The 26,891-nt window shown below is 47.5% G+C and overlaps 1 protein-coding gene across 1 annotated transcript in view; it reads right to left on the bottom strand.

The window, feature by feature from the left end:
• CUX2 (cut like homeobox 2) overlaps window positions 1-26,891 on the bottom strand; it is a 259,733-nt gene that overhangs the window by 64,569 nt on the left and 168,273 nt on the right. Inside the window, exon 4 of the mRNA XM_081202920.1 lies at window positions 12,568-12,646. Within this exon, the coding sequence (XP_081059046.1) occupies window positions 12,568-12,646 (79 nt within the window). The remainder of the gene's footprint in view (window positions 1-12,567; window positions 12,647-26,891) is intronic.

The following is a 26,891-nucleotide window of genomic DNA, read 5'->3' on the forward strand; positions in this document are numbered from 1 at the left end:
AATCAAATAATCAGTCAAATAATCACACAATCTAAAAATATTTCATTATAAAAATTAATTAAATCAAATTGATGGCGACCAATTAAGCAGAATTATGTGCAGGTTGCCAGAGGAGGGAGTCAGGCTGCGCCCTGACCAAAGGCCTGGCGGAACAACTCTGTCTTGCAGGCCCTGCGGAAAGATGTCAGGTCCCGCAGGGCCCTAGTCTCTTTTGACAGAGCATTCCACCAGTTTGGAGCTGCAGCCGAGGCCCTGGCTCTCTAATTAAGAGGACTAAAGGGGGTTCTGTACCCCACATTCTCACGTGTTTAAGGACTGGAAACATGGAGAAACCATGAACACCGTTTAGTAGCCTCTGCTCTTAGAGAGCCACCGGCAGGTGGAAGAGATAATACAGGGTAGACAAACCTAGACAGCATCTTAAAAAGCAGAGACATCACCTTGCCAACAAAGGTTCGTATAGTTAAAGCTATGGTTTTCCCAGTACTGATGTATGGAAGTGAGAGCTGGACCATCAAGAAGGCTGATCGCCGAAGAATGGATGCTTTTGAATTCTGGTGCTGGAGGAGACTCTTGAGAGTCCCATGGACTGCAAGAAGATCAAACCTATCCATCAGCCTGAGTGCTCACTGGAAGGGCAGATCGTGAAGCTGAGGCTCCAATACTTTGGCCACCTCATGAGAACAGAAGACTCCCTGGAAAAGACCCTGATGTTGGGAAAGATGGAGGGCACAAGGAGAAGGGGAGTAAAGCAACATCACATGCTCTAGGCTGGTGGATGACGATACTGTTCTGAGTGATACGGAGAGAAAATCTCTCTCTCTTTCTCACATGGACAAATATTTGAACTTAGTATCAAAGCCTATTGACCATGGTTTCAGCACTAGCAAAAGAAGTAATTCCAACAAATATTAAAGAATGAATGAATGGACTTTGTTGCCCAAAGATGGGGGGGGGGGGAGAGCCACTACCCTGGAGGGATATTAAATTCTTAAACACAGGCACACCTAGGCAGGGGCCCTGATGGATACATGAAAGTTTCCAGGCATAGGACCAAAAGGCACAAATCTTCGTCAATTTTGCATATGCAAAACTTGGAATTTAAATATTGCAGAAGGCAATCCAACTAATTCCCCACCCAAGTCACCCCAGATAATTTTAAAATGAATTTGTACTCTGCCCCAGATCACCCGAAATCAGCTCCTGATTAATTCATTTACCCCCCAGTTCATTTCCCAACAGGTCCTGCTGCGAATCAATTCAATTCCCCTCCAGTTATCCCCCTTCATTACTCTTAAATCATCTCTAGATATAGTCAGCTTCAATGTATTTCTATAATTTATTTCCCCCTACCCAGTAAGTCAGAACACCCCCCACAATTCAATTTCCTCTGAATTCATTACCCACCCTAAAAAATAAAAAAAGATTTGGGGCCCATGCCTCAGACTCCTAACAATGATCTGGATCAGGCTATATGATGGTGCCCATTGGTGATGCTTTAAGTTTTAATTTAAAAAACAAAAACCCAGAGGATATCCTCTGGTTAGATACTTTATGAGGAGATTAGAGAAATTCATGGAAGGGGAGAAATCAATCAGTAGCTATCAGCCAAGAAAGCTAAATGCAAGCTTCCTTATTCCAAGGTACTGAAAACATGGAGGATAAACTCCAGTAAACCGTGGTTTGGTTGTTGTCACAGTCTTCCTAGCAAACTACAGGGGAGGTTTCCCAGAGGCACCTGGCCAGCGGATGTTGGGAGACGGGTGCTAGACTAGGTGGGCTTTTGATCTAATCCAGCTAGACTATTCTTAGGTTTGAGCAATGCCCATGACTCTGTCACACTAAGGGAATCAGTGCCTACAGGGGGTGGTGAATACAGCACAAGATATTATGAAGAAGAAGAGTTTGGATTTGATACCCCGCTTTATCACTACCCGAAGGAGTCTCAAAGCGGCTAACATTCTCCTTTCCCTTCCTCCCCCACAACAAACACTCTGTGAGGTGAGTGGGGCTGAGAGACTTCAGAGAAGTGTCACTGGCCCAAGGTCACCCAGCAGCTGCATGTGGAGGAGCGGGGAAGCGAACCCGGTTCACCAGATTACGAGACTACCGCTCTTAACCACTACACCACACTGGCTGTCCCGTGAATCCGCTGGATGGAATAGCGGAAGAACGTTGCCTCAGGAGAGTGAGGAAAATTCTCAGGGATGATTCACACCCTGGCCGGCACTTTCTTGATCTCCTGCCCTCGGGCAGAAGATATAGAAGCACGATTAGTCGCACCAACAGGGTAAAGAACCGCTTCTATCCGTGGGCTGTTAGGCTGCTGAATGAAAAGATAACAACAGGGCAACTGACTTTCGGGTTTGGTGGGTGTGCGTCAGTAAACAAGGGGAATTAAGACTAAGGGAGCTGAGTGGGGGGTGCTCGTGTAATCTCACTGTATACAAGTTGTACAAGTGACAATAAAGTTATCCAATTTAATATTGAAGAGCGGTATAAGAAAGAGGGGCAGGAGGGGAGAGGGTTCTTCCCAGAGGCAACTGGGGTGGGATAGCATCAAACTGAAGCCTCCTTTGATGCCCAAAGCTGAGACAAACTTTCCCCGGATACTTTATATTTATGCTCTCTGGGGGAACTCTTTCAAATTAATGAATCATTCTGAGATGGCACAGTCGCTCTCTCTAAGAGACCACTCTTACTTATACCTTTCTCCCCCTCCGTGAGAACTTTTCTGGCAAAGCCGGAAAAATATATAACAAAATAGTACTTTAAAGCCATGCTTGCTATGGCCTGAGACCACTAACGGCTAATTTACTGCATTCAATGGAACGTTCGCAGGAAGAGACCAAACTCAGTGAAGTCGGTCTTTGAAACAAGCCTTGCTATCTAGATCACCTATTTGACGTCCGGCCACGGGGAGGTGCTGTTGAACATTACTTGCAATCCCCAATTTATTCTGGAAACAGTTTTTGCATCAACCAGAAAAAAGGTATGGTGGGGGGGGGATGACTTTCCCCTTCTCTGTTCAAGTCAGCCTTTTGGGTAATAAAGTATTGACTCTGTAGGGCTTCCAGGAAAACACACACACACACACACACACACACACACACACACAATGCAGGTAGATGAAGAAGAAAATAAAACGCATTTTGACAGTGTTTTGCGAAACAAGGGGATTGCTAGGTACTTCATAGACTAAGGGTACAAAGCCATGCCAAAAATTTGCATAAAATTGTGTATGCTAATAGATGCAAATTCAGGTCTCTAAGCAAATTAAGACAGTGGTTGGTTGGAGTCTCACTAGATCGGCTACCCTATGAGCAAGTTTTCTTTATTTTTTATAAATATACCCACCTAAGAGAGCCTGCAATCCTAAATCCCATTGAACTGTATAAGGCTTACTTCCAAACAGGAACAGTTATGACTGTTCGGTTAGTCAGGTCCATTCATTTCAATGGATCTACTCTGAGTGTAACTAATGTTGGAATGCAAGTATCAGAAAGACCTCCTCCTTCCCCACAGGGTTTTCATAGGGTAATTCCATCACCCTCAGAAGCTTGGGGTGCCGGCGACCCAGAAGAGGGCCGTCTCAATGACAGCCCCTCCCCACAGAGGTGTCTTTCTGCAGTATGCGGCTCTTTACCTGGCCGTTGACACCTGAGACACATGTTTTCAGGACCCACCATATTCCCTTGACTGTGATTTGTTTTAAACTGTTTCTGATATTTTCAATTGTTATAGCCTGCTCTGGGACCTGATGCATTGTTTATTTTTAGTTTAGTTTATAAGAAGAGGAGAAGGGGCAGAAGAGCCCACGCCCAGCAGGAAAGACTCCCCATCCCACTTCACCCCCTAACAACACTCCTGTTGCAAAGGAACAGACATGCCCAGAGCCCTGCTGACGTACATTTCAGCCTTCACAAAAACTCATCTCTCTCTCTCTCTCTGTATGTGTATGTGTACGTGTACGTGTATGTGTATGTATATTTATATGTATATATGAATGAAACCTCAAACCATGTTGTTGATTTTAACTAAATGCAATTTTCAGAGGGCTCAATATGGCAATTTGTGAGGGTAGAGGTTTCTTGGATGTATTTGCCGCCCTAGTGGGACAAATTGCTTCTGGGCTTAGTCAGACACTGGGAAACCTCTTCTCTGTTAATCCATCTGAAGCAGGGGTAACCCACTCCCAGGGATCTGGAATGATGGGAATTGTTGTTCATCAACAGCTGGAGGGCACCATGTTGGCGACCCATGACACACCATCCATGCAGCCAAACTCCCTCCCATGAGAGGTCCGGCTGGCTCCCTCCTTGTTATCCCACCACCTATTTCTCACCTTTTCTCTAAACCAGAGTCCCAAATGCTGCAACCTTTCCTCATAGGAGAGTTGCTCCATCCCCATGGTCATTTTGGTTGCCGGAACTTTTCCAAACTGTGCATTTCATTAAAAGCCCGGCTACCTTTTCCTCAAATGGCCGCACAGCAATGTGATAGGGTACGTCCTTTGCATGCATAGATAGCTCCAGGTTCAGTCCCTTCTCCACCCTTGAGAGCTGCTGTCAGTCAGAGTAGACAACAATGGTGTCCCAATCCATGGGGATACCCACCTGTGCAGACAGGTGTTGGCACAAGCAAGGAGGACGCCAGTAGTTCCAGAATTCTAGGCAGAGAAGAAAGTGAAGTTGGCAAGATCAGCACCTTGGAGAGGGACCTAGGTGTGAGTTTCAGAACAGGGGTTAGTGATCCTAAAAGTTGTCTCAGCAGTATCCTGAGGCAACAGGCAGATCTTCAAAGCCTGGGCTAGGTATGCTTGGTTGCTGGTCCCAGACGTTGGAGCTCTCTTTAGACTGGCTCCTCCTTGTTGTCCTTCCACTGGCAGGTGAAGACTTTCTTATTCCAAGAGGCTTTTAGGAAGGAATTGACTATTTTTAAGGAAAGGGATGGTGCTGTGACATTTGTATTGTAATTATCTGCATGTTTTAATACACAAACACACACACACACACACACACACACACACACACACACTTTAATTATTTGTGTTTAACCGCTTATGAATTGTTTCCCCCCCTATGTTTTTAGCCACTTCTATTTTATCTGTAGTGGGATGCGGGTGGCGCTGTGGGTTAAACCACAGAGCCTAGGACTTGCCGATCAGAAGGTCACCGGTTCGAATCCCCGTGACGGGGTGAACTCCCATTGCTTGGTCCCTGCTCCTGCCAACCTAGCAGTTCGAAAGCACCTCAAAGTGCAAGTAGATAAATAGGTACCGCTTCGGCGGGAAGGTAAACGGCGTTTCCGTGCGCTGCTCTGGTTCGCCAGAAGCGGCTTAGTCATGCTGGCCACATGACCCGGAAGCTGTACGCCGGCTCCCTCAGCCAATAAAGCGAGATGAGCGCCACAACCCCAGAGTCGGCCATGACTGGACCTAATGGTCAGGGGTCCCTTTACCTTTACCTATTTTATCTGTAAGCCACCTTGAGTCCTTGTTTGGGAAAAAGGTGGGGTATTAGCATCATCATCATCATCATCATCATCATCATCATCATCATGCCCCATGAATGCTACATGTGATTAGTCATAGTGATTGTGCCTTCCTCTGTAGCAACTAGCTTCTTCAAGCTGTTGGGTGGTCTCCTAAGGGCCTCCCTGATCTCCCAAGAAATCTGTGGACCAACAGTATGTCCCCATGGGGTTCTGGGGATGAGATATGGGCTCCACATGGGATGGATCAGGGGGTGGATCCATCTCCTCCTGGGACGCCTCATTGGCGGACTTTGCCTCCAAGGATTCTCTGGGGCCGTGACAGCTGGGCGGCATGGGCAAAGACTCTCTGTCTCGGTGTCTTTGGCCACTCTCACTCTTCTGTGGTGCTCAAACCTTCTTTCCTCACAGCTTGCTATTTTGCAAGCCTGCTTTCTGCCCACCTCTGTTGTCTCTTTTCAAAATGAAGAAGCGATGCAGAAATCAACCAGACAATGCTGGCCTCTTTTTAGGAGGCATAGAAGCTTCCATAACAAGTCTTGCATCTCTCCCCTTGCCCCTTGTACATTAACTGTTCCTTTTGAAAGGACTTTGTGGTGTCGCTAATCCTGATCTTAGCAAGACCAACCTGGGCTCCGTTCACCATCTTTCAATGTCCTGCCTCCATCAAGAGACCCTTCACACTGCACGGTCACCCCATGTTAACAAATGTCTTCACATGCCACTTGCAATTAATGCAGCCCAATGACATCACACCCTAAACAGTATCAGGTATTACTGAGCTTTTGGGAGACATTTCCTTCTCCTTTTTAAATGTTGCATTACTCCCAACAATGCCCTAAGAGGCATGTTCATAATGAAGAACAATGCAGAGGAGCAGCCTCAAGACTCCACAGGTTCAAATATAACACATGCACATGTGAACTCAACCACAGTAACAAATTTCTGGCAGAGGTTTATATGTGCAAAAGCAGCCAGATTACAGTACACAGATGAGAATCCTGCTTTTCCTCTGCCCAACCTGTTTTCTCCTGCAGCTGGGGACAAGGGCAGAATATAAGAGCTCTCCGGCTGGAACAGCTCCTGAGATTTCATTACAAGAGGCCCTTGCAAATATATCACCAGAATCTTGAGGTCTGTTGTTGTTGTTTAGTCGTTTAGTCGTGTCCGACTCTTCGTGACCCCCTGGACCAGAGCATGCCAGGCACTCCTGTCTTCCACTGCCTCCCGCAGTTTGGTCAAACTCATGTTTGTAGCTTCGAGAACACTATCCAGCCATCTCGTCCTCTGTCGTCCCCTTCTCCTTGTGCCCTCCATCTTTCCCAACATCAGGGTCTTTGCCAGAGAGTCTACTCTTCTCATGAGGTGGCCAAAGTACTGGAGCCTCAGCTTCACGATCTGTCCTTCCAGTGAGCACTCAGGGCTGATTTCCTTCAGAATGGATAGGTTTGATCTCCTTGCAGTCCATGGGACTCTCAAGAGTCTCCTCCAGCACCAGAATTCAAAAGCATCAATTCTTCAGCGATCTAGAATCTTGGAAGCTGGGATCCCAAGGAAGCTGAATCCTGGCCCCTATTATATTGTATGCATCCCACATATTCCTAGCCCTGCCCTTTCTTAACAAGTTACTTTCTCCAACCAGTCTGTGGTTTGTTTGGATCTCCCCGCCCCCATGAAAGCTAAAACACAATGAAGAAATCATCCATCACCACCATGCAAGTCAAAAGGGAGGCTTAAATCAAACCATCCTCGACAACAATGACATTAATTATGCTTTTAACACGATTTTACTGCTTCCCTTCCCTGCCACCCTCCCAGCCCAACGCAGACACACACCCGTCCCTCTCCTCCATGCCACATCTGTCTGAACAATATCAAGAAGATTTATGATTTTTTTCCTTCTTCCCGTAATTACAGACACACAAGCCCGGGCTCACTTTATCAAAATACTTGCTGAGCAATCAGACTTTCTCGCTGCCTTTCTCCGCTTGAGGTTTGCATTGGCAGAAGCCATTCAACACACACACACACACAACACCAAAGAAACACACCACCCCTCGAAGAAATCTGTCTTAAAAAGTGTTGAATCAGGAACTCGTTTGTTGCTTCTGAAATGTTCTACAAAGAATTTGCTTGTCGACAAATATACATGTATTTATAGGTGGAATACCTGCAGGGAAAGATTCATTCTGGGGGAGAGGAGCATGCAGGGAAAAAGGAGCAAGGGTGCATTGGGAAATTGTGGTGTGTGGCGGGTTTGACCCATCGCAGAGCATATAGTCCTTATAGTTTCATGTTCCATGATGAAATTTAAAGACAGGGGAGGGAACAGACATACACCCACTTTGCCCAAACTCCTAACTGCCTGGAAAATGAATGAACATCCTTGCAAAAGCTCTCTTGCAGGTCTCTGGCAGTTAGGAGTTCGGCAGACTCAGCTAAGCGGCACTCTGGCGGGTCAGGGTTTGGTTCCGGGGCAAGGAGGTGAGCGGAGGACTGATTTGGTCAGAGACTCTGGTGGGGTCAGACACAGAAACAGACTCAAGAGTGTGCCATGTTCTTGCAGCTGACCCTGAGTGCAGCAAAAGTAGTCACCTTGATCAGGAAAGGAGAAAAGGAGGACTGGCCAATTGAGCACCATTCTACTGCTAGCCAATCATAAGAGGCAATGCTGTCTATTTCTAAATTTCTATTGGTGACTGAGTGGACCCTGAGTATGGGCACCAGTCGTGGACCATCACAGTGCTGGATTATTTAATAAGCTGACTAAGCATGTGTTCGAAAAGCATGCCAAAAAGTACAAGTAGATCAATAGGTACCACTCTGGCGGGAAGGTAAGCGGCGTTTCCGTGCGCTGCTCTGGTGTCGGTGTTCCGTTGCGCCAGAAATGGCTTAGCCATGCTGGCCACATGACCTAGAACAAACGCTCCCTCGGCCTGTAAAGCGAGATGAGCGCCGCAATCCCAGAGCTGTTCGCGACTGGACTTAACTGTCAGGGGTCCCTTTACCTTTTCCTAAGCATGTGTTTAAGGCATCAGCAAACAACAACAACAACAACATATTTATATGCCGTCCATTTGACTGGGTTGCTCCTGCCACTCTGGGCAGCTTCCAACAAATTATTTGACATTTTGCATTTCCCCCAAAAACCCCCCATCAAAACTATAAATCATGAGAAAAATCAGAACTTTGTGAGACTTTCTTACACCCCACTTTCCCCGGTCTCATCACTCCCTCCCACCTAAACCAGGGGGGCGTTCTACTAATGTAAATCAAAGCAATGCAAGGGAATCAGATCTTGTCATGTGTGGCACATGATAACCATGCGCAACATTGCAGCATGCCATGTAAGCTTTGTGCCACTTCAAAAAACAAAATGTTATTTTAGTATTGTTTTTATTTTGAGTTGTATACGGGGGCGGGTGCTTTAATCTTCCTGCTCCTTAGGGCCTCTAAAGGTCTTAATCAGGTGGTACATAAATGTACTAAATTATAATAATAATAATAAATACAAGAATTAAATAAAGGCAATGGAACTGAACACAAGAATCAGCCCCCCCCAAAGTCAAAGGTTCACGATAACTACAAAACAAACCAATTCCGAGCACTGCTGACATATCCAGTCTTTGGCATTCTAGTCCCAAAACCCAAACAAGCATTGCCACTTTTTCATCAATACTATCAGAGCTATTTCGTCTTTGAGCCACTTCTGTTAATTTATTCATAGCTGCAGTTTTGAATATTTGTTCGTTTCTGCAAAAGGTCTTTTTTCTCACTGTTGGATAACCCCGAATGTTCTAAGTCAGAATATTCATTGGAAGCTCTCGTGAGGCGAGTGTGACTGATCAAATCTTAGGACCTCTTTTGTCCTTGCAGATAATATAAGAGCTGCCACACTGGACTGGACACACATGAAGAAAACTAAAACAAACAAAGCTGGAATGAATTTATAGAGACGGTAAACGGAGCTGCAATATTTAGGTTGCAATCCTTCAGAGTTACTTCAGAGTAACTCCTGCTGAACTCAAGTGCCGTTTACCATATTTTTTGCTCTATAAGATGCACCAGACCACAAGACACACCAAGTTTTGGGAGGAGGAAAACAAGGAAAAAAAATATTCTGAATCTCAGAAGCCAGAACAGCAAGAGGGATCGCTGCGATGTGAAAGCAGCAATCCCTCTTGCTGTTCTGGCTTCTGGGATAGCTGTGCAGCCTGCATTCGCTCCATAAGACACACACACATTTCCCCTTACTTTTTAGGAGGGGAAAAGTGAGTCTTATAGAGCAAAAAATACGGTACTTCTGAGTGTAGAAGCATATAGGAATCAGATTGCAGTGAAACCATTTACAAGAAGGAATGAAAAATATTTTAATCAACATCGGCAGAGAGCTCCACCCTGAGCTTCAAACAATGGAACCTCCGCTCAGCCCCCTCACTGACTTCTGACATTCAATCAGGCATAGCTCACCTGTTTGCAAGCTTAACTTCACAGCCATGAGGACTAGGTAGTTGTTTCCCTTCCGGATTTCAAATTCCAAAATCTGGGCTTGCAAGTTGTAAAGGAAAGGTGGATAAACACTGCTCCTGCTTCAGAGCTCCATAATCCTTTTGTCAAATGCACACGGATGCTACTCACAACAAGGAATACCTGAGAGGTATGGCCATATGTATCGCAACACTTCCAACCCACCCCCGAACCCATCAAATCTAAATTCCATTGTCTGCCCCTTTGCTGTGAAGGGAGTTCAGTCATCTTAGTTAACTTGCTGTCAAAGAGACAAGCGCGGATCGCGGCAGCGTTATTACAAGGCGAGAGCAAATGTATTCCTTTTTTATTGTCAAGACAGATTTGGCTCAGGCACTGAAACACAGCGATAGCAAAAGATGTTTCCTCTTGTCTGTTCTGCTACCTCTTCAAAAAGAACACAGGGGACACCAGCTCACCGCGAGCCCTTCCTGCCAGGCGGGGAGCGATAGGCGAGACCCGACGCAGCGGGGAAAATGAAGTCAGAAACGCCGGAGGGGCAGGTGGAGAGACGGATGCTCAGCGATCAAACCACTCCGGCAAAACTTTGCACCGTATGGTCCAAATGCCCACACCAGGAAAAGACAGTTTCATTGACCACCTATCAGTTAGGTCTGCCAACTTTGATGGGACAAAAACATGTGTCACTGATTAGTCAGGCAACATTATTATTTCTATTATTGGGAAATATTCCGCACAGCGCTAAGAAGATTGCTCCATCAGCCGAAGGATTTCTGCTAACCCAATGGAATGATCTGCTTTCTCCTCCAGGGGTTTTCCCGGCACCTCTAAGCCAAGCCAATTTTACTTTTGGAGGGGGCTGCAAGGGGGGGGGGGAGAGAGGAGGGAAATCCCTGTTGCATTAGTCCTTGTGCGGGCTTCTGCTGGCACGACTAGTTAGCTGAACCTGGCCTATCATCGTATAATATGAATATATAATATACTTATTATATAATATATATGATACAGTCCGATCATATCTTATGCATGATTAAGCTCCGCAATTTTGACCTTGTGTGGCTGAATGTTGGCTGGCTGCAACTGTGCAAATTAATTGCACTCAAGGTGGCAAGCTGAAAAGTTAATTTTGTGCTGGGTTCTCCTGGCATGGAAACAGCTTTTGAGCTTCCCACCTTGCTGATTGGGCTCTGGGATGCTCTCCTGAGACCTTGCAGGAACTCAGAGGGACTCACGATATTTTGCAAGCCTCCTGGAGCCTGGTAAGCAAGGCAGAAAGCTTAAAAGTTCTCTGTTTGGCTTTGGGGGGGGGCATAGCTCACCTTGTGCACTGGCTCTGGAAGGACGGTCCTTTCGGTCACACAGGGGTAGTCTGAGTAAACAGTGGTACCTCGGGTTAAATACTTAATTCGTTCCGGAGGTCCGTTCTTAACCTGAAGCACCACTTTAGCTAATGGGGGCCTCCTGCTGCTGCTGCGCTGCCAGAGCACGATTTCTGTTCTCACCCTGAAGCAAAGTTCTTAACCCAAGGTACTATTTCTGGGTTAGCGGAGTCTGTAACCTGAAGCGTCTGTAACCTGAAGCGTATGTAACCGAGGTACCACTGTACGTGCTTTTGCATCGACACCCCCCTAACATAACCCCTGTGCAATATGTCATCATACTGTGTAATAGTAATTTTAATATGTATTGTATAATATCATTACAATAATATATGTACTTATAGCAGGCATAGGCAAACTTGGCTCTCCAGATGTTTTGGGACTACAACTCCCAGCACTCCTGACAACTGTTAGCTAGGGATGGTGGGAGTTGTAGTCCCAAAACATCTGGAGGGCCGAGTTTGCCTATGCCTTACTTATAGAAAGTACAGCCAGACAGCATCTTAGAACAGGCATTCCCACTTCACATTCTCCCAGGAGGGGTCTACTGTGACGTAACAAAACATGCCTTCAAATAAGGACTAAGTTAGAACTTAGCAAATATTCACCATCACAAGAACTAGCAACTTTCAAAAATAAAATCGGAGAGATCCAAATCGACTCCGGGTACTGAGGAAATCTGGAACGCCCCCAGCAAGCAGCTCTGATGACACACATAAGTAGGAAGTGAGGATGCGCTGCAAGGAATGAAAAGGCCGGTTTTGTGGTTATCATTTTCATGGCACCGCTAATATAAAAAGAGGCTTAGGCATCTTGTCAGCCGGCACCTCCTCAGCGAAGGCTGTTATGTACTGAAGTTCTCACCCTGGGCCAGCAGGGGGATACTGTAGATAGTTATGCAAATAAGGGATCGAAAGTGACGTTCAGTGATTGGATAGTTTTAGAAAATTGTTACAGTTACATTGTACTGGAGCTCTATATAAGCAGGCTGACTGAACCCTTCAGCTCAGTTCTGGCCTGGCCTGTCAATAAACAAGAGCTGTTTGAAGAATCGCTGTGTTGTCTGATATTCACCCACAACTTAACAAAGGCGTCCTGAGGATGCTCCTGTGAGCAAAAGCTTCTGGATAATCATAACTAGGTGCTCAGAACAACATTTCTACCCTTTTAGAAGCAATTCCGCGAAAGGAGCCGAGGCGAACCATACCTGGAGCTTCAATCAGTTGCTTGTAAACACTCAGGAACGCTGCTTCTGCTTCTTTGCTTCTTTTACTAAGAGCAACCACCTGAGGGGAAGATAAAAATAACAGTAACAAAAACCACGCAGGAACCATCAAGGGAAATGCAGTTTCCTCCCGCAAAGTTGTGCTCTCAGGTGAAGACACTGCAAATCGGACAGCCCAAGACAGCTTGGATGCCGGAGGCAGAACCACCCTGAAGGTGGTTAAAAAAACATAATAAATTAAGGAATTTAATTTATTATTTAATGAATGCCCTGTTTCCCCAGTCTTGCAGGGAGGTGTAGTGGTCAGAGTGTCAGAAGAGGACCAGGATGCATGAGGTTTAAATTCTTGTTTTGTCCCTATCTCACCTCACGGGGCTCTTGAGAGGATAAAATGCAAGATGGATGAGGGGGCGAACAATTTCTGCCTCCATGAGCTCCTAGACCAGGGGTCAGCAAACATTTTCAGCAGGGGGCCGGTCCACTGTCCCTCAGATCTTGTGGGGGGCCGGACTATATTTGGAGGGGGGGGAACTGAATGAATTCCTATGCATTTTAAATAAAAGGACACATTCTACTCATGTAAAAACATGCTGATTCCCATTTCCTGGGCCGGACTGAGAAGGCGATTGGGCCGCATCCGGCCCCTGGCCCCCATGTCCTAGAGGAAGGCCAAAACTAGGACTAGGCCCTGTTTCCAGGAATAGGCAACCCTTCTCCCGGGCTTACATTAAAATATCAGTTGGTTTTACACCAGTTTAAGGGTGCATCTACACACCATACATTTAAAGCACCAAGAGAACACCTTGAACAGTTAATGGTAGTGCTTTAAAAGTTTAGGGGTACTCTCATTTTCCTACTGATATTGAAATAATGCCCCTCAATGAGGTCAAACTTAGATTCACAAAATGTTTAGGGGTATGCGTACCCCCCAGAAAAAAGCACTGGCTTCCCCAAAGAATCTTGGGAACTGTAGTTTGTTCGTTTGTTTGTTTTTATTTGAAGGTAGCCCTGTTCAAGGAAGTTTTTAGGGTGTATTGCGCTTTTACTGTTTTTTTGTTGGGAACCGCACAATGTGGCTGGGGCAGCCCAGTCAGATGGGAGGCATAGAAATAATAAATTATTATCATTTTATATTCTTTATTGAAAGATAAAGAATACCGTACATAATTGCAGGTGCACAGAATAAGACAAGACAGAAAGAAGAAAAGAAATAGTACCCATGTAGAAAACAAAAAAGAACAGCAACAAAAATTTGTATACACTGCAAATTAGAGATAATGTTATTGCAGTTAACCTGTTGTTAGGAGACCCCCTATTGCCCCCTCCCCAAACTACAATTCCCAGAGTGGTGTAACAATCAGTCCCTCTTCACAGGGAATTCTGTCCATCAGTGTTTTCCAACCTTGGGTCTCCAGCTGTTTTTGGACTGCAACTCCCATCATCTCTAGCTAGCAGGACCAGGGTCAGGGTCAGGGATGATGGGAGTTGTAGTCCAAAAACAGTTGGAGACCCAAGGTTGGAAAACACTGCTGTACATTGTAGCTCTGCAAGGGGAATATGAGGGGCTCCTAAAAATGCTCAGCACCTTAACAAACGCTCCCAGGATTCTTTGGAAGAAAGGCACGACAACTTAAAGTGGTATCATAGTGCTTTAAATATATGGTGTGGATGCGGCCTGAAAGTAGGGTTGCCATACGTCTGGGTTTTGCTGGACATGTCCTGTTTTGGGGGGCCAGTGTGCCCATCTGGGCAGATTTTTGAATTTATTAATAATAATAATAATAATAATAATAATAATAATAATACTGCTGCCTTATAGCTGCAGGTCTCAGGGCAGTTTACAGAATAAAATCAAAATATAAAACACAAAATCCACAATCAAAATAAAAACAGCCACCACCCTCCCCCCCCATTATTATTTTTAAGGGCAAGGGATGTCAATCAAATCAACCAAAAGCCTGGATAAAAAGGAACATTTTTGCCTGGTAACTAAAGCTCTATAGTGAAGGTGCCAGTCAAACTTCCTTGAGGAGAGCATTCCACAGACGGAGGCCGCTGAAGTGCCTGGGTTTGTTTTTTAAAATAATAATAAATTTTTTTAATCTGGGGGGGGGGGGACACTAGAGCCACGCTCGGCCTTGCTCTTCGGAATATGGCAAGCCTACCCCAAAAACAATCAGTTCCCTCCGGGGGGTGGGCAGTGAAGTGAATTCTCTATATTATTAATACTCCTTAGCTACCATCACAGAATTACAGCTCCCTAGGGAGCAGCAATGACTGCTAAAACCAGTTTAAGTTTCCTGTCCCTCGGGCATCTTTTGCCTGCTGTGAGAGACAGAATCTTTGGGTGACCCAAGATCAGTGGCGTAGCGTGGGTTGTCAGCACCCGGGGCAAGGCAAGTAATTTGCGCCCCCTAACCCGTGGATTTGCGCCCCCTAACCCTAACCCCCAGATGTTGCGCCCAGTGCGGCCAGCCCCCCCTGCACCCCCACGCTACGCCACTGCCCAAGATGGTTGCTATTCATTCTCCACCAGCTGACCTCAAAAACTGAATGCCAACTCTGCAACCATCTCTTTTCAGCGACAAGCTGGCTGTTTATATTTTTACAAACGATGCCAGTTTTAATGCCTTTGGATTGTACTTGTCTTGGTGTTTGCATGCTGCTTTGTGAAGATCCTCTTGCTTAAAAAGCGGGTTATAAATTTGTTATACCTAACTTTTTACAGAGATCAACTTTAGCAACATGATGACGACAAAAAGGAAGAAACAAGGAGCCATCTCTTTTGAAGAAAAAGCCAAAATCTTGGTTGTGTTTTTAATCTCATTGCAGGATTTTCTAGTATTACAAATTTAAAATACACGCAAACCTGAAACTTGCTTGTTTTTCCCTCTTCCAAATTTGGGCTTCACAATTGAATAGAAATGGCCTGCTCTGTATGGCAAAGCTGCTTTTCCAGCTCAACAAAGATAACCCAAGCTTGATTTCAACCCATGTCTTCCCTTTGTTGTTAATGTATTGGAGGGGAGGGCCTGGGGGCTGGCGCTGGATAGAAGATTCCTTCAGCCCCCCCTTCCCTCTTCTCTGTAATCCAGGTGGTCAGCAAAATCTCACTCTCCGTGTGTGTGCTGCGCATCAAATCCCTTCCCCCAAACTGCCATTCAAACTGGTAGGAAGACCCAAGACATAATTAATCTCCTCTAATTAGGTGCCAGGCAGGCAGGCTGGCCCCCTCTTCAACCCCCCTCTGATAGCCGGATGGGAGAGGAAGAAGTAAAAAAAAAACACAGAGCGTCCATTCATATTCAGCGCTACATCCCATCAGTTGCATTGGAACAGTCCACCCAGTGGCATCGCAATGGGGAGGGTGCGCCCCGGATGCCATGTCTGGGGGGGTGACAAGAAGGCATCCCGCGGGGGCTCGCAGTGGCGCAAGCAGCCATTGCACCACCGCAGCTGCATGTGAAGAGGATCCAGGCGCTGGCGCCAAACCGCTATGTACAGCGCATGTGTAGCGTTGCATGCACATGTTGTACATAGTGATGCCACACATGCGCTGTACATAGCGGTTTGCCGTAGGCGCCACTTGAGCACTGTACGGATGGTGGTGGGATCCAGCAGAGTATCCCGGCACCGTCCGTACGGCACTGGCAGCAAACCGCCATGTACAGCGCATGTGCAGTGTCGTTACGTACAGTGCATGTGTCGTATGTTGCAATGCCGCACACGCACCCTATGTAGCGATGCCCCGCCCCGGGTGTCACGACGCCTTCATTTGCCCCTGAGTCCATCACTGTACAAGTGCTCCCCCCACCTAAAAAATGCGTGTTCTATTCTGTCCCTTCAACAGCTTCGAAGTAGACCGACGACTTCCAGGTGCAGAGTCCATACCCTCCAACACTCCTCAAATGAAAATAGGAACATTTTCATCTGAGAAATGTTGGCAACATTGGCACAAAAGGGAGCAGGAAAGGGCAGCAACTTGTGGCCTTTGTAACACGGGTCTTATGTCAGAGTGATATTTATTTATTTAATAAAAAAGAACATCTTTTAAAGAATTGCTCAGCGATGCCAATTCCCCGATATGACCCACCCCACCCCCCATATTGCAGGTTGTGGGGAATGTGGCTGATGACAACCGTGCAGTGTAGCCCACTATTAAAACTGCTGTTCCAATACACGGCTGAGGTATGTTTGAATCCCTAGCTAAATATCTTGCATAGAAATAAATAATAATAATAATAATAATAATAATAATAATAATAATAATAATAATAATTTATTAAACCCCGCCCATCTGGCTGGGCTTCCCCAGCCACTCTGGGCAGCTTCCAACAAAATACAGTAATCCATCAAACATTAAAAGCTTCCCTAAACAGGGCTGCCTTCAGATGTCTTCTGAAAGTCTGGTAGTTGTTGTTCTCGTTGACATCTGGTTTCACAGGGTGGGCACCACTACCGAGAAGGCCCTCTGCCTGGTTCCCAGTAACTTGGCTTCTCGCAGTGAGGGAACTACCGGAAGGCCCCTGGTGCTGGACCTCAGTGTCCGGGCAGAACGATGGGGATGGAGACGCTCCTTTAAAATGCACTTTAAGCTCCAGCAAAGGTCATTTTTACTTGAACTACGCTTCTGTCAGCCAGAGTCCTTCCTTCCAGCTTGCCACGTGAAAGCGCTGGGCTTTCTTGACTTGCACGTGGACGAGCTGCGCTTTCATTTTATAATAAACAAAACTGCCCCCCTCGTCATGGCAACACTAGGCAAAGTGCACCTGAGGAACTTCTGCCTTCCTTGGGTGCTCTTAAAGGAACAAAAGCCCAGTTCTTAATACTATACAGCTCCAAGACTTCTCAAAGGCTCTGAAATTATGCCTGAAAGTTCCTTTGGTACCGTTGGACGCAGTCCACCAGGCCCTGGAGATCTGGATACATTTAGAGTAGAGTAGTACCACCTCTTTTTCTATCTTCTCTGCATCGTTTAGTCTGTTATCACCAGGTTGGGCAGTTTTCCTTTTGGGAGGAGGCAGAGGCAGGGCACTTGTTCAGCCGTTCCACATCATGGGGTCCTCTGTGGATTGTGGAGGCTCCATGGGTGATGCTCAACAGTGATCCTCAGCAAATCAGTCAATGTGGAAGCGGTTCTCTGAACACGGAACAGTTGGAAGTCCTTGGTATACAGCAGGGTAGCCAACACAGTGTTTTCAGTTGTTGGTGGACTACAACCTCCATCATGCTTGACCCTGGGCCAGGCTACATAGGGCTGATGGGAGTGGGAGTCCAACTATACGTGTAGGGCTCCATGTGGGCTAGAGGACATGAGAAAGTAAGAAAACCCCATCTGGGTAAGACCAGAGGTCCATCTGGCCTGGCACCCTCCCAACCAGATGTCTCTGGGAAGCCCTCAAGGACAGCCCTTCAACAGCCCTCATCTGCACTTTAATAATAATAATAATAATAATAATAATAATAATAATAATAATAATAATAATAATAATTTATTTGTATCCCGCCTATCTGGCTGGGGTTCCCCAGCCACTCTGGGCAGCATCCAACAAAGACCAAAAATACACAAAAATGTCACACATTAAAAACTTCCCCGAACAGGGTTGCCTTCAGTTGTCTTCTGAATATCAGGTAGTTGTTTATCTCTTTGACATCTGATGGGCGGGCGTTCCATAGGTCGGGCGCCACTACTGAGAAGGCCCTCTGCCTGGTTCCCTGTAGCTTTGCTTCTCGCAACGAGGGAACCGCCAGAAGACCCTCGGAGCTGGACCTCAGCCTCCGGGCAGAATGATGACGGTGGAGATGCTCCTTCAGGTATATTGGGCCGAGGCCGTTTAGGGCTTTAAAGGTCAATACCAACACTTTGAATTGTGCTCGGAAATGTACTGTAGGTCTTTCAAGACCGGTGTTATGTGGTGTCGGTGGCTGCTCCCAGTCACCAGTCTAGCTGCCACATTCTGGATTAGTTGAAGTTTCCGGGTCACCTTCAAAGGTAGCCCCACGTAGAGCGCATTGAAGTAGTCCAAAAACCCAATTTTAACTCCCCCTGCCTCCACAGACTGCCTCAGAAAATGGGGTCAGTGGCTAATAGCCACCGAGAGACCCTTCATTATTCATGCTACATTTAGTGGCAGGTGAATTCCACCTGTCATGTATTGGGGGGGGGATATTTCTTTTGTTGGTCCTGAATCGAGGCATATGTGCTCTGTGGTCAGTTCTGAATGCTTTGGGTTACAGACTCCTGCAAAAACTTCAAGAAGGGTAAAAAGAAAAAGATTGAAAGATGGCCATAGCTACCCAGAGCCTCATTTTTCCTCCCCAAATACCACATAGATAACATGTAAAACCAGAGAAGGTACAAATGTTGCTGCTTCTGCCGCCCAGACCAGCAGCATTCGAAACCGTGCCCGACGCCTCAGGCAAAATCGTTGACGCTCCTGTAATGTCACGCCATCATAAAACTTTAATGTGCCTTGAGTAGGTGAAAATTATAATTTAATGCCATGGCTTAAATAAAAAATCAAATTCCGCCTCTTCGTTCAAATATGTTTGTGGGGAGATAAGTCCCACCTCAGTTCTTCCTCAACCAGCCAGTACAACTGATGTCTTTAAGGAGAGTGTTGGGACATAAGAAAAGGCACAAACTTTCACTTCCTAAATGTACAGATTGAATACATCTCTGCGCTCCTGGATTCAAATTGTCTCCAGAGAGAATGAGGCATAATAAAAATTATTTGTCATGCTAGTGAGATGGCACAGTGATTTTTCACCGGAAAAAAACCGAAGGCTCAGGTCTGCACAGGGGCGTAGTCAGGTCCCTGGGTGCACAATTTTTGAGGGGGCGCGAACCAGGTGACCCCAGCCCAGCCCAGCGCTCCTCTCCACCAGCCAAGGGCCACATCAGCCAGCCAGGCTCCCCCCCCCCGCATGGGAGGGCAGGTGGCTCAGTGTGGCCCCATTGACGGTGGGGTCACAGCGTCCTTGTGTGAAATCCGAGACAGCTGCTGCCAGTCAGTGCTGACAACACTGATCTTAAAAATCCACGTGGGAGAATCATAGAATCATAGAGTTGGAAGAGACCACAAGGGCCATCGAGTCCAACCCCCTGCCAAGCAGGAAACACCATCAGAACACTCCTGACATCTGGTTGTCAAGCCTCTGCTTAAAGACCTCCAAAAAAGGAGACTCCACCACACTCCTTGGCAGCAAATTCCACTGTCAAACAGCTCTTACTGTCAGGAAGTTCTTCCTAATGTTTAGGTGGAATCTTCTTTCTTGTAGTTTGAATCCATTGCTCCGTGTCCGCTTCTCTGGAGCAGCAGAAAACAACCTTTCTCCCTCCTCTATGTGACATCCTTTTATATATTTGAACATGGCTATCATATCACCCCTTAACCTCCTCTTCTCCAGGCTAAACATGCCCAGCTCCCTTAGCCGTTCCTCATAAGGCATCGTTTCCAGGCCTTTGACCATTTTGGTTCCCTCCTCTGGACACGTTCCAGTTTGTCAGTGTCCTTCTTGAACTGTGGTGCCCAGAACTGGACACAGTACTCCAGGTGAGGTCTGACCAGAGCAGAATACAGTGGCACTATTACTTCCCTTGCTCTAGATGCTATACTCCTATTGATGCAGCCCAGAATTGCATTGGCTTTTTTAGCTGCCGCGTCACACTGTTGGCTCATGTCAAGTTTGTGGTCAACCAAGACTCCTAGATCCTTTTCACATGTACTGCTCTCAAGCCAGGTGTCACCCATCTTGTATTTGTGCCTCTCATTTTTTTTTGCCCAAGTGCAATACTTTACATTTCTCCCTGTTAAAATTCATCTTGTTTGTTTGGGCCCAGTTCTCTAATCTGTCAAGGTCGTTTTGAAGTGTGATCCTGTCCTCTGGGGTGTTAGCCACCCCTCCCAGTTTGGTGTCATCTGCAAATTTGATCAGGATGCCCTTGAGTCCATCATCCAAGTCGTTGATAAAGATGTTGAATAAGACCGGGCCCAAGACAGAACCCTGTGGCACCCCACTAGTCACTCTTCTCCAGGATGAAGAGGAACCATTGATGAGCACCTTTTGGGTTCGGTCAGTCAGCCAGTTACAAATCCACTGAGTGGTAGCATAGTCAAGACCGCATTTTACCAGCTTCTTTACAAGAATATCATGGGGCACCTTGCCAAATGCCTTGCTGAAATCAAGGTAGGCTACATCCACTGCATTCCCTTCATCTACCAGGCTTGTAATTCTGTCAAAAAACGAGATCAGGTTAGTCTGACATGACTTATTTTTCAGAAATCCATGCTGACTATTGGTGATCACAGCATTCCTTTCTAGGTGCTCACAGACTGTTTGCTTAATGATCTGCTCCAGAATCTTCCCTGGTATTGATGTCAGACTGACTGGGCGATAATTATTTGGGTCCTCTCTTTTCCCCTTTTTGAAAATAGGGACAACATTTGCCCTCCTCCAGTCTGCCGGGACTTCGCCTGTTCTCCAAGAATTCTCAAAGATGACTGCCAGTGGTTCTGAGATCACATCTGCCAGTTCTTTTAATACTCTTGGATGCAGTTCATCTGGCCCTGGAGACTTGAATACATCTAAACCAGCCAAGTATTCTTGTACTATCTCCTTAGTTATTCTGGGCTGTGTTTTTCTCCTGAATCATTTGCTCCAAATTCTTCAGGTCGGGCATTGTTTTCTTTATCGGAGAAGACTGAGGCAAAGAAGGCATTGAGGAGTTCAGCCCTTTCTGTGTCCCCTGTTTGCATTTCACCATCTTCTCCTCTGAGTGACCCCACTGTTTCTTTGTTCTTCCTTTTGCTACGGACATACCCATAAAAGCCTTTTTTGTTGCTTTTAACCTCTCTAGCAAGCCTAAGTTCATTCTGTGCTTTAGCTTTTCTGACTTTGTGTCTACACGTGCTGGCTATTTGTTTGAATTCCTCTTTGGTGGTTTCCCCCCTTTTCCATTTTTTGTACACATCCTTTTTTAATCTTAACTCAGTTAAAAGTTCTTTAGATAGCCACCCTGGCTTCTTTAGGCACCTTCCATGTTTCCGTCTCATTGGTATTGCCTGACGTTGTGCTTTTACTATCTCCCTCTTAACAAACTCCCAGCCATCATGAACTCCCTTTCCTTCTAGTATTACTGTCCATGGGATCTCACCCAGCACTTCCCTAAGTTTTATGAAGTCAGCTTTCTTAAAGTCAAGAAATTGAGTCCTAGTATGCTTGGCTGCTCCTTTCCGCTGTATAGTAAACTTCAGAAGAGCATGATCACTTGCGCAACTTCCTGGGTATCTTGGCACTGCTTGGAAAGGAGGTGGGTGTCAGGGAACTGCCATCGGAGGGACAGGTGGTGGAAGGGCTCACGGAGGTTGGGGGAGACCCAGCAGCTGAAGCAGGAACCAGCAGGGGGAGAGGTGGGTCTCTGAGGGAAAGCGAGCAAGAGGGAGGGCTCAGGGACACTTCCAGCGAGAACAGTGGGGAGGTTTCTGGACCTCCCATAGGGAGACCCACTCCTCGCCGGAAACTGTCACGCCGTGAGTCCAGAAGACGTGTTTCCGTTAAGGAGCTTTTATGTTGGAAGCGATTCCGAAAGCAGCCACTGTCGGAATCTGCCAGTGACTAGAGGAGCCATGTCTGAGGGGCTCCGTCACAGACAGAGGTTTGTGGACTTGAACAAACTCTGAGGGACTACGATTTTACGCACAAGCAGCTCATCATCCCATCACAGCATTCCGACAGTCTTTGAAAGCAGCTTGTGCAGGAGAAGGCATCATGAGCAACCCAGCCGGAACCGGAGAAGCTGGAGCGGGAGCGAGTCCAAGCCTGGAAGAAAGGTACCGGGTGTTGGAGGTCCAGCTAGCGCTGCAGACGGCGAGGCTTGAGGAGAGGAGGGCTCAGGATGCAGACAAAAAGGGGAAAGCCACCCAGCTCGCCAGAAAGGTACCAGGATTGGTGCAGAAGTTGGGGGGGGGGGAGCCCAAGGACTATCATGCCTTTCGGACAGAGATGCAATATGCCCTCAATCTGCAGTTTGATGACTTCCCTGACGTGGAATCGCGAGTGGCTTTCGTGATTGGGCATCTTGAAAAGGGGGCGAGAGACTGGGTTAGACCCCTGATGGCAGCGAATAATGACGTCCTAAAGGACACGATGAAGTTCTTTCGCGCCATGGATCTGATATTTTCCAGCGATATTGAGCAGGGAGTGGTGCACAGACAGTTAATGGCTTGCAAACAGGGGAGCTGATCTGTTCGTGAGTACTGGACTGAGTTCACCATGTTGGTTCACAGATTGGGGTGGGACTTATCGGCGGAACCCATTCAAATGCTGTTTGAAGAAGGTCTTGCTTCGGCTGTGAAAGACGAACTTTCCCGGGGCCCCAGGGCGGATTCTATGGACCAGCTGACCAAATCTGTGCTGACCATAGGAGCGCACCAGGAGGCGAGAGCCTTGGAGAGGCGGGAAGGGAAGGGGGAACGTTGGAAGGAGTTCCGCATTCCTGACATTCCAGAGCCAACTTTCCCGCCGGCAGAGCCGATGGAAATCGGAACAGCGCGCGCGCGCGCAGTTTCAAAGCCCAGTGAGGGGGGAAAGAAGGAGGGAAAAGGTGCCCGGAAATGCTATCTCTGCCAACAGCCAGGTCACTTTGCCAGAGTCTGCCCCCAGAGGAAGGAATGACAAGGGATGGTGGGAGCTGTTGGGGGAAGAGAGGAAGAAGTACCGGAGCAAGTAAAAGCCAACGCCTGGCTGCCACCGTTGGGGCACAGCAGCCAGGCCAAAGAGCAGTGAAAGTGCCCACGCCGGAACCTCCTAAACCCGCCCTAGTGATAGAAGTGTCGCTAGAGCTGCCAAACGGACACCCTCTAAAGATAAAGGCGCTGTTGGACTCAGGCAGCTCCTGCAATTTCATGAGCAAAGAGTTTGCAGCTGAACACCAGATACAGACGATAACTTTAAGCAACCCCCTGCAGGTGACCACGATCGATGGCAGGGAGCTGTTGGGAGGAGAAGTCAGCTTGCAGACCGTCCCAATAATAATGAAGGTGGCAAGACACACCGAACTGATAGCATTTAATGTGGCCACCTTGGGAGGAGCTCCCATTATTTTGGGGATGAGCTGGCTAGCGTTACATGATCCGCTGGTGGGCTGGCATCAGAGAGTGGTTTCCTTTGGGTCAGCACATTGCTTAGAACACTGCAAAGAGGGAAAGGGTTCGGCAGGGGCCCAAGCCACCCTAGCAGGGACTGAAGTAACGGAGAAAGAGAAGGTACCACGACAATACGCAGATCTCCGCGACGTCTTCAGCGAAAGGGAAGCTGACCAACTACCCCCGCATAGACCCTTTGACTGTCTAATCAATTTACTCCCTGGGGCACAGCTCCCAGTAGGCAAGTTGTATGCCATGTCAGACAGGGAGATGTTGGAACTAAGGGAGTTCATTGACAAAAATCTGAAGAGGGGTTTCATCCGAGAGTCCAGAGCGGTGGGAGGCAGCCCAGTGTTTTTTGTGGATAAAAAAAACACGGACAAGCCGAGGCTGGTGTGTGACTTCAGGGCCTTGAACGCAGTGTCAGAACCAGTGGCCTTCCCTATGCCCAGGATTGACGACATTTTGACAAGGGTGCGGAAGGGAAAGATTTTTACAAAGCTGGACCTAAGGGGGGCGTACAACCTGATACGAATAAGGAAGGGGGACGAATGGAAAACCACCATGTTCACCCCATTGGGAGCATTTGAGTATCTCGTTATGCCCTTCGGTCTACAGGCAGGCTCAGCATGTTTTCAAGCGTTCATGAACCACGTCCTGGGGCCTTTGCTTTACAAGAATTGCGTAGCCTTCTTAGACGACGTGTTGGTGTATTCTGAGAATGAGGAGCAGCATGTGAGAGACGTCAGAGAAGTGTTGAGCAGGCTGCAAGCGAACCAGCTGTGGGTGAAACTGGAGAAGTGTCAGTTTCATACCAAGGAGGTGGAATTCCTGGGGTATCGCCTGTCAGACAAGGGATTGGCCATGGATCCCGGCAAGGTCCAGGCGGTGCTGGAATGGAAAACGCCCAAAACAAAGAAGGATGTGCAGAGGTTCCTAGGGTTTGGGAACTTCTATCGTAAGTTCATCTGAAATTTTGCCCACCTGACGGCGCCCATTACGGACTGTCTCAGCAGTAAGAAGAAATTCGTTTGGACTGAGGAGGCGGAGCAAGCATTTGAGGAACTAAAAAGGGCCTTCGCCTCTGAAGAACAGCTCCTGCATGTGGATTTACAAAAACCGATGAGAGTGGAAACCGACGCATCAGACAGAGCGATCGGGGCGGTGCTTCTGCAGCCAGGGAAGGAGGAGTCAGAGTGGAGACTGTGTGCCTTTTTTTCGCGAAAGCTGAACAAATCCGAGAGGAACTACACGGTGTATGACCGAGAACTACTCGCTATTCATGAAGTGTTCCGGAGATGGAGGCACCTGCTAATTGGCGCACAACATAAGGGGCAAGTGTGCACTGACCACAAGAACCTAGAGTATTGGAGAACGGCACGAGTGCTCAACCAACGGCAAGTGAGATGGGCCCAGGAGTTCTCCAAATTTAACTTTGAGATTTGTTACGTGCCAGGTCCGGAGAACATTAGGGCGGACGCTCTCTCACGCAAACCCGAATATTTGGAAGGGGAGGGGGCACCCAAAGAGAGACATGTCATTCCAGAGGACCGTTGGGTGTGTGGGGCGGCATTGGTAGGGCAAAGAGAACTGGTGGAGGGAACGGAGAATGATGAATACGCCCAGGACAAACTCAGGGGTCTCAGGAGGGAGGGAGACAAACCCGGAGGTTTTGAGGAGAGAAACGGGACATTGTATTACAAGGGAGCACTGTATATACCTGAAGGAGAGTTGAGGGGGAAGGTACTCAAGCAGCTGCACGATAGCCCCACAGCGGGGCATTTTGGGCAACACAAAACCATGTGGTTGGTTACCAGGGAATTTTGGTGGCCCAAGGTCAGGGAAGATGTACGGGAGTATGTGAGAGGTTGTGACCAATGCCAGCGAGCCAAAGGGGAGAGGCGGGCGCCGGCGGGGTTATTAGAACCGCTACCCACACCTGAAAGACCATGGGAAGCAGTGTCGATAGATTTTATGACTGATCTGCCGAAGTCCAGGGGGAAAACAGCCATCATGGTTGTGGTAGACCTGTTAACCAAAATGGGCCACTTTATAGCCTGCTCCCATGCTGTCACGGCAGAAGAAACAGCGAAATTGTTTGTAGAAAATGTTTTTAGGTTGCATGGCGCCCCCTTGAGGGTGGTGTCAGACCGAGGGAAACAATTTACTTCCAGGTTCTGGAGGAAGCTCATGAGCTTACTTTACTGCATGTAGAGGTCAATTTTTCGACTGCCCGGCATCCTGAAACCAACAGGCAGGCGGAAAGAGCCAATGGCATCCTCCAGCAATATCTGAGGTGTTATGTCAATGACAGAGAGAATGATTGGGTGGAGAAGCTGGCGTTGGCGGAATTTGCCTACAACAATGCGGAGAACGTGTCCACAGGGATGAGCCCCTTTTTGGCTAATTACGGGTGCCATCCCAGGGCTTTCCCAGGGGGGGAAGGGGAGAGATGGAGCGCCCCGGCTGCCGAACAGTTCGTAGAAGAAATGGAAGCGATCCATCGTCAGCTCCAACTCAACTTAGACAGGGCCAAGGAGGAGTATAAGAGGCGGGCAGACAAAAACAGAAGGGAAGGTGAAACCATTAGGGTGGGGGACCATGTGTGGCTGTCAACCCAAGGGTTACCATTCAAAGGGGGTTGTAAGAAGTTAAGACCCAAAAGATTGGGCCCATTTGAAGCCACGCAACAGGTCAACCCAGTGGCTTTCAGACTCCGGTTACCGAACCACATGAAGCTGCACCCAGTTTTCCACAGGTCGTTTAAGGGGGACAGAGGGGGGAGGTTCACCCGGGGACCAGCAATGGAGGAAAGGGAACACAGCAGCCATGTGGCGGAGATCCTTGATTCCAGGTGGAAGGGAGATCAAGTGGAGTATTTGGTAATGTGGGAAGGGGAACCGGAGTCGGAAAACACCTGGGTCATGGCAGAGGATGTCAATGACGAGGTCTTAATAGAAACTTTTCATCAGAGGTTCCCACGTAAACCTCAGCCTGTAGCGAGGTTCCGGAGGGAATACTTTGCAACGACAGACGAGGAAGAGGAGTTGGAGGGGTTCACAGATTCCAAGGAGGAGGAGGATTCAGAGACCCGGAACGGCAACCGATGGAGGGAAATGTTCGAGACGTCTGAAGATGAAGAGGATTCTTTTCGGGGTT

Source organism: Podarcis bocagei (assembly GCF_964188305.1).
Source record: "Podarcis bocagei genome assembly, chromosome: 7".
In the NCBI taxonomy this organism is placed as follows: domain Eukaryota; kingdom Metazoa; phylum Chordata; class Lepidosauria; order Squamata; family Lacertidae; genus Podarcis; species Podarcis bocagei.